Source organism: Ambystoma mexicanum, chromosome 2q, assembly GCF_040938575.1.
Source record: "Ambystoma mexicanum isolate Mex_15411 chromosome 2q, UKY_AmexF1_1, whole genome shotgun sequence".
Lineage (NCBI taxonomy): Eukaryota > Metazoa > Chordata > Amphibia > Caudata > Ambystomatidae > Ambystoma > Ambystoma mexicanum.
The window spans coordinates 1,035,562,917-1,035,578,084 of record NC_090924.1 but is presented as its reverse complement, the minus strand read 5'-3'; the positions used below and the strand labels follow the sequence as shown (position 1 = coordinate 1,035,578,084).

The 15,168-nt window shown below is 45.3% G+C and overlaps 1 protein-coding gene across 3 annotated transcripts in view; it reads right to left on the bottom strand.

The window, feature by feature from the left end:
- The window catches only part of ABCB1 (ATP binding cassette subfamily B member 1), a 777,038-nt gene that overhangs the window by 155,112 nt on the left and 606,758 nt on the right, over nt 1-15,168 (bottom strand). For all 3 annotated transcript variants that reach the window (XM_069648389.1, XM_069648388.1, XM_069648387.1), the window contains exon 21: nt 4,638-4,841. In XM_069648389.1, coding sequence (XP_069504490.1) covers nt 4,638-4,841 — 204 coding nt within the window. The remainder of the gene's footprint in view (nt 1-4,637; nt 4,842-15,168) is intronic.

The following is a 15,168-nucleotide window of genomic DNA, read 5'->3' as shown; positions in this document are numbered from 1 at the left end:
ACCTAGCACTTTATAATAAAATGTCAGCAATTTATTAGAATAGAGCCTCGCCCTCACTCACCAGCGCATATAATAAAATCATAGGATCTTCATGTTCTAGCAATAGTCAATTGGGTTCACTACTTTCAGCACGAACCTGAGCGTTAACACTGTTAAAAATAGAGCCTCAGGGATCAAAGTGACTAATCACTGCAGTCTCCCTTCTGAATGTGCCGCCAAACGCCGCAAAGGTGGGTTGAGCGTAGTTTTCAACACGCTGCCAGTCACGTGATCACACACATGGTCCGACTGACTCCGCCTCCTCCAGGAAGCGGTATGGGACAGGCAAGAGCAGCGCTCGCAGTGCCTGGATGATGGCAGCTAAAAACAAGGTCAGTCACAGTAGTCCACTGCACACACGCTCTTTGATTCCGAAATAAAGCGCCGCTCAGGTGACTCGAGCGCAGTTTTCAACACGCTGCCAGTCACGTGATCACACACGTGGTCCGACTGACTCTGCCTCCTCCAGGAAGCGGTATGGGACAGGCAAGAACAGCGCTCGCAGTGCCTGGATGATGGCAGCTAAAAACAAGGTCAGTCACAGTAGTCCACTGCTCACACGCTCTTTGATTCCGAAATAAAGTGCCGCTCAGGCGGCTCGAGCGCAGTTTTCAACACGCTGCCAGTCACGTGATCACACACGTGGTCCGACTGACTCCGCCTCGTCCAGGAAGCGGTATGGGACAGGCAAGAGCAGCGCTCGCAGTGCCTGGATGATGGCAGCTAAAAACAAGGTCAGTCACAGTAGTCCACTGCTCACACGCTCTTTGATTCCGAAATAAAGCCTATTCCAATTTAATTGTAGACATTCAGGGTCCTACATAATTTGGGATATTATTTTGACATGTATCTGCAGCTTCCATCTTTAGCTTTCATTTTTCTCAGCCTTTTCATGGATACTTGTAGCTAATACATCAGGTTTTATATTTTTTACAAGTCTGCTTTAACATAATCAATTTCATACTGCATTGCATTTTATTACAATAGAGTTATCACTGATCTGCCCACTCGACTGAAGAAAAGCCGCCTCCTTCCTGGTTAACCGACCCGGATGGAAGCAGCTCCTAAGCCTCACTGAAAAGTTCACTGTTCTACATCGCTCCATACCATCTAAAACGGACTTTGGGTTTTGGATGTGGCTGAAGGCAAATACCAAGTGTCATCCACCCCCAGAGGCGAAAAAAACAAAGAAATGCACCTGGATAGGTTACAGAGGTGTAGCCAGAATTGTCAAACAAGTGGGGCCTGAAGCTAATGTAGTTGGGCCTACCGCAGTGACGCTAACATCTGTAAAAGCCCACGCAGCGTTGCTGAGTGGGCATTTACTGATTGTGGGTGGGCCTTGCCCGCTCAGGCCCTACCTTGTCTTCGCCTCTGATAGGTTAATTGATCAAAGTCGAGTCACAGCTCATGTGCTTATTGGGTCAAACCATTGCTTGCTGGCAAATTTGTGTAGGTTTTAACCATTCATTAACTTTCACATCAGCTGTGCGGAACCACAGGACACTTCCTACAAACTCTGTGTAATCAAAATAGAAATGAGCACGACTGAATGACACTTGAGTTGAGGTATCAAGGCGCTGATCTAATCCTAACTGTTACTGCTGAATTTTAGGCTCTCAAGGGCTTAGCTAGTTCTTTTCCCTGAACAATGAGATTAAAGCAGGTTCTCAAAGTTGGGCTCTGGAGGACACTGCTCACTTTGGTCCCATGGATCAAAAAGTATTTCCCGTTTTAGTACAGAGATCGAAATGAGGAAATCTAAATCGTGATAACAGGGAAGATCAAAGGGCAAAAGATGACACTAGGCAGTGATCTTTCCATATAGGTATGCTAGAGAGATGTAATGCAGACAATTCAAAGTTGGACTGTCTAGCTTAAACTCGGACCTGCTCCGCATTGGGAGCCAATGCAGATTTCTCCGGAGATGTCTCTTTTCTTTAGACTCCCAGATACGTCTCAAACCTGCATTTCAGCCTCAATGGATCTGTTAAGTAAATTTATTTGTGTGCCTTAAATTTAGCAGTTTTTCATGATCAAACTATACATTTATTGTGATACCTACTGAACTGGCCCGATGTTTTATCTTATGTTACATTAAATGTCTTTGGAAGAGCGCAGCAGCTGTCAAAATTGGCTTCCAGGCACTTGAAAAGAGTCTCACACACACACAGATGGAAATCTGTTGAGCAATGAAGCTTAGGCGCATGTGCAAAAAGAGTGCGTCTCAGAGAGTATAAACAGATAATCCTGCAGAGTCTTAGATATTTAAAAGGACAATATTCAGACTTTCTAGTCGATGGAACCCCCATGTTTAAATTCAGTGGCTAAGTGGAGGAATTTTATTAGTAGCAGCAACATTGTTACAACAGCATACATTGATGTGCCTTCTTTGCCAAAGAGCATCATTTTGTTTTTTCCGGCTATCTTTAAGCAGTGTAAGTGTTCAAGGGGAGTATGGAGGGGATGGAACAAATGGGGGACTGAGTGCCCCTTTAACACAAGTTGAATAGCCCCAGCATGACTTTAAGATATGAAACTAGCGAAAATGTTGATATTGAACATCACAAAAGAAAGAGGGACGCCCTGCGTCACTCTGCATATCAGCTCAACACTCATCAAGAGAAACATGTCAGCTCTGACAAACAGAATTGCCTCTGAAAAGGTCGCCCGTGGAAGTGCGGTCCCTGATACCTTTACTATTGGGACAAAATGATACAGCAGACGGGATGTGTTACGCAGACCTCCCCCCTACTGAATGCTAGAGACCGCTCAAGGATTGCCAGAACGGCTACCCTCCCTCCATCTACTACATGTATTAGCACTTGGCCGTCTGCCAAGCAAGGTGTGCCTACCCCACGCCTTTGGTGAAACCCCGATTTGAAAATGTGTTTACATCTGCTTTGAATTGTAAAATGTGTAACTATGTCACTATTAGGATAACTTCACACAAATCACTTGTCTTTTGTAACTAGAATAGGCTCGCCATACACTCTGGACTTAGTTATTCCCCCTTTCTTTTTGGGTCCCATTGGATTCTGATGGGGGAAATGCATTGCTGCCTGTTACTAAATGTAGGAACACTGCCTGGGTCACACCACATCGATCACTGCATTTGTTTGGAGGCTTTTACTTCAGCACAAAAGCAGGTGATTTATTCTCATAGGGATTCCAAACCCCACAGTAGTGCAGAGTCGAAAAGCATGCAGTATTCTGAAATCCTGAACTGTTGCCGCACGACTTGTAATGAGGGCCCATCTGATGAAATTTCCTATGCAATAATTAGCTCATACAGTGTAAGTGCAAAAAAGGTTCTTAGTCAGAATGGGATTTTTTAACGACACAGACCGGGAGGATAGCTCAGCGGCAACGTGTGCGCCTTGGAAGCAAAACGCAACACAGGTTCGATCCCGGTCCGCGCTTAGAAACCTCTGGGTGTTTATGCGCGTTATAAATATGCAACTAAGACAAAACACTAAAAAAAAATCTTGTAACAGCGCCTCGATGCCCATGGGCTGTGTAAGCGCTTTAAAAATGTAAATAAAGTGCTGAAAATAATCATGAATGAAATTGTGAACTAGATCACCCAAACCATAATCAATAATAATACCAACCATACACTTGGTGAGTCACAGCGCCGAATGCAGACAAACTGCATTCAGCACTCTAGTAATGGGTGTTAATGTTCTCACAGCTGAATAGCATGTAGCTGTGAATGGATAATTCAACGTGCATGGACTATGCTTAGGTGAAGTGTAGGAAAAATAGAACATACAAAGTGGGATTGACAGATTTTTACAAATGGTAATGTACTTTACGGATGAGGAGCCCAATTTCAACACAAGACACTACATTTAAAAATAACAATCGCTCCACCGGCCGCAGATTCTTTTCTCGGCAGCAGAAAGCTTTTGCTGAGAGACATCTACCTTCAGCAATGCCTGTTGGTGATCCTAGATGCTTGGATCTGAGCATTGTTGCTTACGTGGCCAATTTCCGAGGACAGACATTTTAAATTGTACTGCCTGAGGATGTGATCACATGTGTAAGGCAACCATATTAGAGAGAGCAGTGGTAACATTATTATAGGTTAGTCCTTTAGCCTAGTCTACAAAATCTAAAGCACACAGAGGAGCCAAAAGGACTTTCCCTAGGGGGGCAGCGTCCAGTTCTCCCCAAAAAATAAAAATCCCAAAACACCGGGCAGTGCTGGAAGTGAGCCCCCAGGAAGTCTAATGGCCCCAGAAATGTTGATAATATTAAATTGGATGTCTAATACTCCAGTAGCCAAATGCTTTTAACTTGATTTGAGTCAATACTTCCCAGTAGGGGTTCCTATCCTATAAGCGAGCGAGGTAGCTCAGATAGGTAAGCCCTCACCTTACACATCTACGTGCAGCCCGCAGTCATAGGTTAGAATCCTGGCAAAGCCAACTCATTCCTCATCCTACCAAGGGTGATGCTTTGAATACTGTTGACTTGAGTAATGATAACAGCTAGTTTCAAGCGCCTGGAGACAGTCCAGTTTGTGGAGTGTGCCATATAAATGATATATGTAATTGTATTATCATTACTCTATTATAACAGTGTATACATACTTTTCCAGCCAGCTCCAGTTCCTCTTTGTCCTTTTTTGCATGACCCGCTAGCATCTTCATTTGAATAAGCGCTGAAATAGCAATGACTGGTACAATAGCCAGGATGAGAAGGGTGAGCTGCCAGCCGTATATAAATGATATGATAACTGCTGTTCCCAGGTTGGCAAAGTTCTGGGCAACCAAGGCCAATCTGGAACCTGTAGCCTATGAAAGAATAACACAGATAAATAGGAAGTAGACATTTGCATCATATCAGCACAATGCAGTCCATGGATTTCATTTTGGAGTAAAAACAATACAAAAATGGAGGGTTTCTTTTCAGAGCATGCTCTTAAGCTAAATTAAGCATCAGATTCAAAATAAATCAATATAACCAAACGGTGGAAAAGTTAAACCCATGCAGCTTGCAGAATGTTGCCATGCTGAGAATAGATAGTGGAAAACTGAATGTGTTTTTTCTGGTGATATAAACCAGTGACCCAACATGATGAAAGAAGGCACATCAATATAGCACTGCAGACCACCATAGAGATTGAATTCACTTTCTTAGCTGCTTTCAAAATGTGATTTGCCCTTTTGATTGAATTTACCCTGCCCTGTTTTTATCTATATTTTCTTTGTAGTGTGTGGTCCCCTGGTTTTGCTAGTTTCCCCTTTTAAAGGTCTGTTTTCAATCAGAGTGTGCCTGAAGTCTCTAACTCTCTCTCCACTCACTTATCAGGTCTTTGGTTCAGACATTATTCATTCTATGAATAACAGCAATGTTTTGGTTTCGGCACAATTAGGCCAAGTCTATGTCTACAAAGAAGAGAAGAAGGAAGGATGTGTTTGGAAGCAGAATATCAGGTTAGCATGGCAACCGGTATCGTGTACAGCATGCATTGGATGCACTCCTGATTGTTATGTCCCACCATACGAACTAATGACGACTTGTTTAACTAACGTTTCAGCCAATCTGGAGTTCTGACTCAAGAAAATGCATGCTCAGTGTTTCATGTCCAGGGCCACACATTCATTTTCTATGCTCCTGCAGTTTATGGCTCCTGTTTTATTGCTTTGCTATGCATGGCCTGCCTGGGAACCAGTTAAACTCGAAAGGGTGCACATTGGAGTCACGAGGGGGTCACAAAGCTACTCTGGTGTCACACAAAGCAAGAAGGGCTCAGCCCAATGGCTCGCCAGAAATAATGGACTACGACACACATCAACCCTAGCCAACTTATTCAATGGTGAAGGATCATGGAATTTGTAGTCCAAAACATCTGCAGGTTGGAGATCCCTGCTCTAGACTTTGTTATCTGTCAGATGAGGGGGAGCTTCTTGTGTATATCGGAAAAAGGAGACTATGGGCCTCATTACTAGCTTGTCGGTCCGGATGCGACGGTACTGGTAAGTATGCCGGTACCGTTGTGTCCGGACCGGCAAACTCTGAGTTGTGCTCGCGGGTGCCTTTCATTCCGACAGGTCTGACCTGGCGGAATGAAAAGCACCCGCAAGCACAGCATGTCGGATGCACCGGGAACGTTATAAACGGTGCCGGTGCATCCGACCTCCCCATTCCCATTAAGCCCTATGGGGCTCAAATGGGAATGGAGAAGATTTTTTTCCAGCGCCCAGGAATGGGCAAATACCAGGTCCGGCAATGCCGTAATGGCATAGCCACCTAATCGCTAAAACATTGGTACTGTAAATGTAAAAAAAGGAGAAGGGGAGTTCGGGAGCAGTGTATGGCGTTGGCATGGCACCCTCTCGCTCTGCCGGCCTGCTGCTGTTGCTGGGGAGCTGTGCGTGCTACTGAAGTAGGAGCAAAATGACTGCACTTAACTAGATTCCCATTAGATTTTCATTTGTATGCACCAATTCTTTTTGGCAGTTGAACTCCTGTTGGACTATGTGTAAAGTCCACCGCGGAGTGATCCGCGCATTCAGCCTTGTGAGGTTTGATGGCCCAGGGCTGCCTAGGCTCTGTTCTGCAAGCCTCCCCTGCTTCAGCTCACTGCTTCCGAGGTTGAGCACATGTCACAACTCCTCTGTGATGTATAAGCAGCTGTTGCTCCTAGGCTCTGGTGAGAGAGTGAGGGCTCCAGTGAAGATCGGAGACTTAGACATGGAGCTGGTTCCACATCGCGTCAGCCTCCTGCTGCCTGCGCTCCCGGATTGCTGTGCAGGTATCCCGGGGAGGACAAGTACTACAGGGCCAAGGAGCAGGTATGTTTCTGGTAGGGCTGAAGTGTCACTATCGGAGGGCAGACAGGCACGCGGATCAGTCCCAAGTAGCACAGCCTACAACCCCCCAAAAGCAGGGCTCCATCAGCCTACACACCCCCCTCTTGAGCAGCTTCTAGGTTAAAGCTGTGCTAGTAGTGACCCTTATAGAGGACTTATGCTGGAATACTCCCCCTCTGAAACTGCTCTATTGGGCATGGCCTTTGCTAGAGCCGCCCCCTTGCTTGTGCAGGGCCATGGTTGCCCCCTTTCACTCTGTAGCAGAACCTACATTAGAACGCCCCACCACCAAGTTCCTATTGTGTAACTGGCATCGAGTAATGCCCCACCCGCCCTGCACTTTGCCTAGTGCTTGTTTTCTAATTTTAGCGCAGTTGTTCAGGTAATGCGGCAATGTTGTGCTGGGGCACCTTTTCCGTGTATAAAGAGGGTACCTTGCTATTTACAGTGGCATCATCAAGAAAAGCACCCTTAAACAAAATAACTTTGTTGTATGGAGCTCGATATTGCCCACTGGGTCTCATCAGAGTTTATCACTACACAGGTTTTTTTTTGCCGGTGTGGCATATTTTACCCAGATGGTAATGGGGAACAGTATACGCCTCTTCAATCAAGGGGCAGTGTTTGCCCCTGGAACTGGATTGTGCAACCCCCCACTTAGTTTATCCAGCCAGTAATCCCCTTTCTGCACTGGGTAGAGCCCTATGTGCTCACTTCAGAGTAGTGTTCCGCAGGAACACTGGCACAGACAACCTCCTGGGAGTCCCCATTCTTCACCAGTCTCTGGGGCGTGTCTGGGCAGAAACATCTTCCCACCACCCCAAGCCCCCTCCTCTCCAATGCTAAGAGCTTGGCAGAGTGATGGGGATGCAAACATGCACACTCACTTGTCTGGGACTGTAAGTGAGAATCGGGGTTGGGGCATTTGCGAATAAGTGTATTTTTCTCTGACCTCTGGGCTTTTTATTGATAGACCTTGTTATATCTGCATGTGCGGTTGCAAGTATAAACAATAAAGCATAAGTAAGTACTCGTACTCAATGATATTCAGGAGCCGGGGTCGTAGCGTGCTACCTTCTTTATCAATCAAAACGCAGACTGAATATTTGGCAGTAAACCTGCCTATAAGATACGCAGAGGGCTGCAGCCCACAACAAACAGTGAAAAGTGACAGGTGATCGATCGCCTGTCCCTACAAGTGAACACTAGGCATAAAAACAGGACATCACATCTCCCCCTTGTTTAATAACAACTTGTACCATTAACCCATGTCCTCAATCCATCTTGAGGGTTTGCGAATCGCCCTTCTTGAAGGGCTTCGCTGAGGAAGGGTGCTGACGTTGGTGTGATTGCATTCGCTGTCATCTGTGTTCACATCACCATCCATGAACTCAGTGTCTTCACCTAAGGAGTCCTCGCATTTAGTTGAGTCTTCTCTCCGAGGAGTCAGCTCAGCTTCAATTGATGAAAAGAATGAGGAATTTCTTGTGACGGTGCCTGTGGGACTCGCTGATGTCTCCATTGACCGATTCACATGTGTAACTGTCAGGGGATCTGGGTTGAAAGCTGATGCCTCCTTGGAACCTTGTGCTTGATGTGCTGACACTTGATCTCCTACATGAAAATCGCTGTTCCTTGCTTTCCTTCTGTGGTCGGCATGTTCCTTCATTTTGTCCTTGCTTTCCCGATCATGTGCTCTTGCCTTGGCTTCACTGTTGACAGCTATTTCGTTGTGGGGGTTGTGCGAGATAGTGGTTCTCACAACACGACAAAACATTAAAGCTGAAGGACACACACCAGTGGAGCTGTGTGGCGTGTTCTGATAGTCCCGAAGAAATGTGCAGATGGCCTGCATGAATGATCCCTTGGGGATTGAGCAGATTTGCAGAGCACGTTTCAGATTAGCCATGAATCTCTCTACTATTCCATTAGCGTGAGACCAGAGTGGTGTGATTTTGCGGTTTTGGAAACGCAGATGCTCAGCAAACATTGCAAAGTCATGCCTGCTGAATGGGGGTCCGTTGTTCGAATTCACGATGGTGGGGATTCCATAATCTGGAAAGGTTTTGTCCAGAGCTGGGATGACCGGCTGAGCCCCTGTGGAATGAATTAGGTGTATCTCCGGCGACCTGGACATCTTGTCTATGATCACTAGGACATATTTTCCATTGGAGAGTGGTCCAAACATGTCTACGGCAACCTCGTCCTACACCTTCTGTGGCATCGCTGTCATCTTCAGTGGTTCAGGGAAGGTGCAAGGAGCAACTGCTTTGCATGCTATGCATTTTCCCAGTGTCTGTTCAACTTCAGCATCCATCTGTGTGAACCATACCTTGGTTCTGAGCTGTCTCTTTGTAGATACAATGCCACAGTGTCCTGCGTGAGCAATGGTGATGACTTGATCCTGTAGAGTTTCAGGGATGTTCTCCTTTAGCAATAGTACTTCTGGGGAAACAGAGAGGGTGTGCCTTATCAAGTAGAAGGTCCGGAGTTGTTTTTTTTCTGTTTCTGATTGGGGCGTCTCATGGTTTTATCTTTGATGCCATTTTCCAGAGGTCATGCAGGCTTTTACTGTTGTGAGGAGGTGGTCTTGCTTCATGCCCTCAAGTATTTGAGGTATGGTGAGTGTTTTGGGTAGTGTATTACTCACAATTTAGTTGAGATATTGGTTAGCCTTGATGGACTACCTTTCATCTTTGGTGGGTAGGGGATGCCTAGTCAGGAAATCAGCTGGGTTGTTGTCCTTTCATGGTCTATGTATGATGGTGAAAGAGTATTCCTATAAGTGGAGTCCCCCTTCTTGCGATGTGAGGTGGCATTTTGGCGGTAGGTTTTCCATATATGGTTGTGAGGGTTTGGTGGTCTGTTATGATGGTGAACGGCCGACCATACAGGAAAAATGATAGTGCTCACAGGCCCACACCACAGCAAGGCTCTCTTTCTCTGGTTGAGAGTATGCACATTCTGTTAAGGATATGCTACGGCTTGCGTAGGCCACTATGCGTCTTGGAGAGGATGGTAATGCGCCCGGTTTTATTTGCGCCAGGGTTGCCCGGAGGCCCATGGGGCTGGCATCCACTGTTAGTTCAGTTTCTAGTTCTGGGTAGTAGTAGGCCATGCATGAGGTAGAGGTGATGCGTCTTCTGACCTCTTGAAATGCATGAGGAGGCGTAGGGGAGTGCTGACAGAGGCAAAGTTTTGAATGTATCTGGTGCAATCACTTGCCATTCCTAGAAATTATCTGATGGCATAGACTGTGTAGGTGTGGGTGTTACTACTGATGCTTGCACTTTATCTGGATCAGGTTGCAAACCCTTATGTGAGAAGATGTGCCCAAAGAATGTGAGCGTTGGTTTACTTAGCTCACACTTGTCTGCATTTAGGGCCAGGTTCATTTCCTCAATGTGGTGTATCTGATTGCATGCACAAATTGCCACCACCTGAGATGTACGATGTTTGTGAAACTGTACAGACACTCAGACAACGAAAGAATACACATTGTTATAGCATTACCCATAGGAATAAAGGCCTCCCTGTTGTGTAGCCTTTCTCTGCCCCAGGACATGACACCAAGGGTATGTGTGCGACTATGGGAACTTAAGAACACCTAGATATAAACAAAGTGTGAATTTAAGATGACGCAAGTATTTGGAACACTAGAAAATGATTAAAGAAGCACTGGAGTTTTATGCTACACTACCCTACACAAAGTCTAATTTTACTGACTACCGCTCGAACTTGAGTTACACAAAATAAACTGGAAACCGGAGAAATGCCTCCTCCCCTTGTTCCCAGGCAACAACCCGTCTCTGCGAAAACGGTAATATTTATTTTTCCACCATATTCACATTCCCTTACACAGACCATGCATTGCAAACATGTTTCTTCTTCCTTTCCAGTGCTCACCTGTACTCTTGCTGTTTTTCCCTATACACGAAGGTGCTGTTCCAGTTGAACTATTCAGCCTAAGAAATAGACCAATGATATGACATGATTTATAACACGCTTAATACCCAGAGGTTTCTAAGCGCAGACCCGGGGATCGAACCCGTGTTGGTCCGTGTCGTCGTGCTTCCAAGGTGAGCACGTAGCCCCTGACCTATCCTCCCGAGAACGAGAGGCATCTTGAAAGCTAGCCTTTCAAAAAATAAAGAGTGCAGTCGGCGTAATACATGCACCATTGCTACAAGATCCTCTTCTGTGCTTTGATTTTTGTTTGAAAAATATCAACCTGCAGTTAAATAAGAACAAAAGCACCCACCACAAATGATCTCCGTCAGAGGCATGCACAGTGTCGCTACTGAGCAGCAATGTGCTAACTTGCCACTCACCGGCTTTAAATGCTTATTGATCCGTATGCTATCCCCTCAGTGAATATGTAAAATCAGAAACTATGCATCTAAATGGCAAAGATAAGACCATTAAAACATCTACTTAAAATGTCTTGCTGATGCCAGGGTGTAGGCATCGCGATTCCCTCGGGCTGAGATTTGCGGATCATTCTTTTTTTTTTACAATCATTAAGCAACAGCACGGCCACCTCATCCAGGTGCTACAGTCAAATTTAACTCAGGATCTACTGTGAGATATGGTGCCCTTATGCTGGGGATTTACATGGCTAAAGCTTTAATGAAGGCCCTGTATGGTGCGGGCATCTGGGTCAGAGTCAATGTGACCAAAATTCTGCACCCCACTGGCAGCAGGTACGGCCAACTACACACAGCAGTATACAGCAAGGACCACGAAAAAAATGTGGTTGTGCTGTTCTCAAAATTCTCTGCCTACTTACACCTGACTACGCCTCAACACCTCTCGTCTCATCATCCTTCCACATGCCTTACCGCATGGGTTGCTCCTGTACTGGAGTCTGGACAGCCCTGCTAAGCCTTTGTCAGCCAAATGCACACATGCATCATAATCGTGTCCCAGGACCTCCAACACTCTGGACTTCAGTCCTCCGCGGGCGTTCCCACTAACAGCGCAATAAAAACATAATAATGGTAAAATTGGCGCTATACAAATGACAAGTACAATACAATGCGTGGGCAATAATGTCTTCCGCCGTCTCCTAGTGCCCTTGACTACCATTCCTTATATTGTTCATATTGAAAATAATATCCCGTACGGGCCTTTCCTTGTTTCAATAGGACCCCTAGAGTTCTGTTTAGTCCTATGGTCTGAAGTAAAACATAAGTACCAAGGACAAGTATGCTTGTCCTTTTTGCATAGACTTGCATAATAGCCTGGCACTCAAGGGGTTAATACCGACCTAGACAAGGACGGGACCCGCAAAGGGACTTTAGAGCTAATAACGGTACCATAATTTACGGTACCGTTATTAGCGCCTTCCCCATTCCCACTGAGCCCTAGGGGGGCTCAAATGGGAATGGGGAAGGGCCCTGGTGAATGGGGAATTACCGGTCCCGCCAACCTCGGAAGGGACCGGTAAATGCTCCATTCACCATGGTGGAATCGGAACGAGTTTGGAAGCAGCCATGCCGCAAATAGCAGCGTGATTACCTCCAAACTCGGAATGAGGCCCATTGATTCCATTGCTTCCCAAAAGAGGCCCTTCAGCTGCTGTGTATTTTTCTCCTGATACTGCTGGATGTAGCAAAATATTCTTTGATGGAGAGATATGTGAAGACATCTTTTAAGTAAGAAGTTAAATAATAACCTCCTGTATAGACTTGCTTTTATCGATCACGTGATTGTCTGTTAGGTGTGATAGTTATTGATTATTGCATGGGATACATTTTTGCTAATACATAGGTAATATTGTTTTTTGTAATCATAATTTAAATATTAGCTGTTTTATGGTTTATTAATTTGAACATTATATTTCTTTGTATTTATGGAACAATTAACCTTCAAAAGAAATATACATTCAATCAATCAATGTGTTTAAGTTAGATCAGCGGTCTGCAATGTGAGGGGTCAGAAATGAGAGGCGGTCACAAGGCATTCATATTCTCAAGTAAAGACATTTATTGTAATAAAAGTGGGTTGGGAAACTGGCTAACTGGCCCTATTCTAAAATTAATTTCCCTACCTAAAAAACAAAACTAAGATCAGTCTAAGTCAGGAAGTCTGTTAACTGAAAAGTCGTCCTTGTGTTCAAAATGTCTTATCCTGACCCTATCACTAAAACAAAACAATAAAGTGTGCAAGGGAATGTCTTTTTCTTGATGTTAGCCAAAAGTGTTCAAACCAAAAGGTAATAATGTCTCCAACAAAAATGTTCTCTAAGGCAGAGATCCTTGGATGCAAAGAATGTCCCCTTACCATGGTTTGTTAAGCAAGATGGCAAATGTTCCACTTTAATCAACAGTTCCTTTGTCCCTGCAGTGGACTTACAAAGTTTAAATCACAAGTTTTTCAACAGTCTTTCTGTAAGGTTTTCTTTAACCCTGCAGATTGCCTGCGGTACTCCCCTGCCAGGAATCTTCATTCAATTTAATCCACCCGGTATACTTGCCAGGATTTCCTTTATAGTTCCTTTAATCAATCTCAATTACCTGGTATACTTGCCTGCCAGGATTTCCTTTATAATTCCTGTCAGATCTCCTGGTATACTCTCCTGCCATTGACCGTAACCTAACTTCAACTGCCTGGTACAGTCGCCTGTTAGGACTTCTCTTAGTTGATTCACAGTTCCTAGATTATACAAAAATGGCGTATACCGCGAGGTACTTGGTATATTGGCCTGTAGTAATGCTTGTTCAAACTTCTCCCCCACACTGGCATCTCATGCACTTGTATTGGTTTGGGGTTTCTCTTTGCTCTGTGTCTTGTCCGCAAACAAACATTCTTCTTATTGGGTGTTGCAATAGTACTGTGTCTTGACTGCAGTCAACATTCTTTTTATGTTATTTTCATCGTTAGCATCTCATATTTATCAAGTATGGGCTGGCCACCTTTCTTGGAGCACCCTGGGGTCTCCAGCTGCTTTGGGCAGACTCACTGTTCTCTTCCTGTGTCTCCGACTCTGCACGCCCCTTTGTGGAACAGCTGCTTTGTTCACTTTCCGCCGTGTATTCAGTGGAGGTCTCTCCAGCATTCTGTGCGGCTCCGTCATCACACACTGGCTTCCTCCCGTTCCGGACGGATGAACGCGGCCACCACGAGTGGACCGACACCCAGGAGATTCTGCGTCTGCGCAGCTCCTCGTGTCACCACGGCTTATTCTGCTCGTCTGCGGCATCCCTCCTTCTGTTCCGGTAACCTTCTCTGTGTGTCCTGCACTTGCGAGCCTCTGCCTGGAGTGTACCGTCCTCGCCTGCACTGCTCAACATCCGATTGCGGTCCCCATCTTTAAATGTCATGCATAATGTGAACTTTAAAAAAACAACGAGTCTGCACGTTATACTTTGGGCACTTGTTAGTTCGCCCAAACTCTGCCATCCTCCTCCTCGTCCCAGTACTTGAGTGATTATTAGAGTTGGAGTCCATGAATGTTTTTGGGCTTCTACTTCTCAAATGGTTTTTCTCAGGGTGTATATAATAAGGTATATTAGAAACAGAAGGTGGTATGTATGAGGTGTGGGTGTTTGAATCAAATTTACTGGCCTGTCTAGAATGATAATAAGCTATTAGGAACTCTGGTATCAAAGGGTCTTCATCATGGGAAGGGGGGATACCACGTCTTGACCAATGGAGCCAAAACCTCTCCACGGTTGTTGTCTCGTCCCATGTGTTCACCCCTCATGAAACCACCCCCAAGGTCAGGATCAGGTAGCAGCAGCTGTTCCCTGGCCACATGAGAGGAGGTCACCGCTGGCGGAACAGTGATGACTCCATTGGATTCATCAGAGCAACGTTGGGCTTGCCAGATGTTTTTGACTGTGGCTCCTATGAACATTCACCATTGACTATGCTAGCTAAGGCTGATGGGAGTTGTAGTCCCAAAAATATAGAGAGCCGAAGGTTGCAGCCCCCCTTAGGTAGATGCACTAGCTTTGTGAGAGAGAAAAAGTCTTCCATAGCCAGACCTATGAATGAGTCACAGAAACAATGCATACAAACTAAACCGAAATATTGGGCAGGATGTGGCAGCCAGGATGTCTTAGCTTGATTCGAACTCCACCATTACGTTAATGTTATTACAGCACATCAAAAGTGTATTTGCTGTAGCTAGGGTTCCCTGTACTCTAATCAACAGTGCTTGGGACGTATAATAAAATCTGCTGGTAATATCAGATGCACAAAGAAAGACACAATTGTGGAAAATGTGGTCTGATTGCATGCATATACTAGGTTTCTGCTTTTTAAGGAAAAGGAGCTCAAGCTTTACTTAAATGCTCCT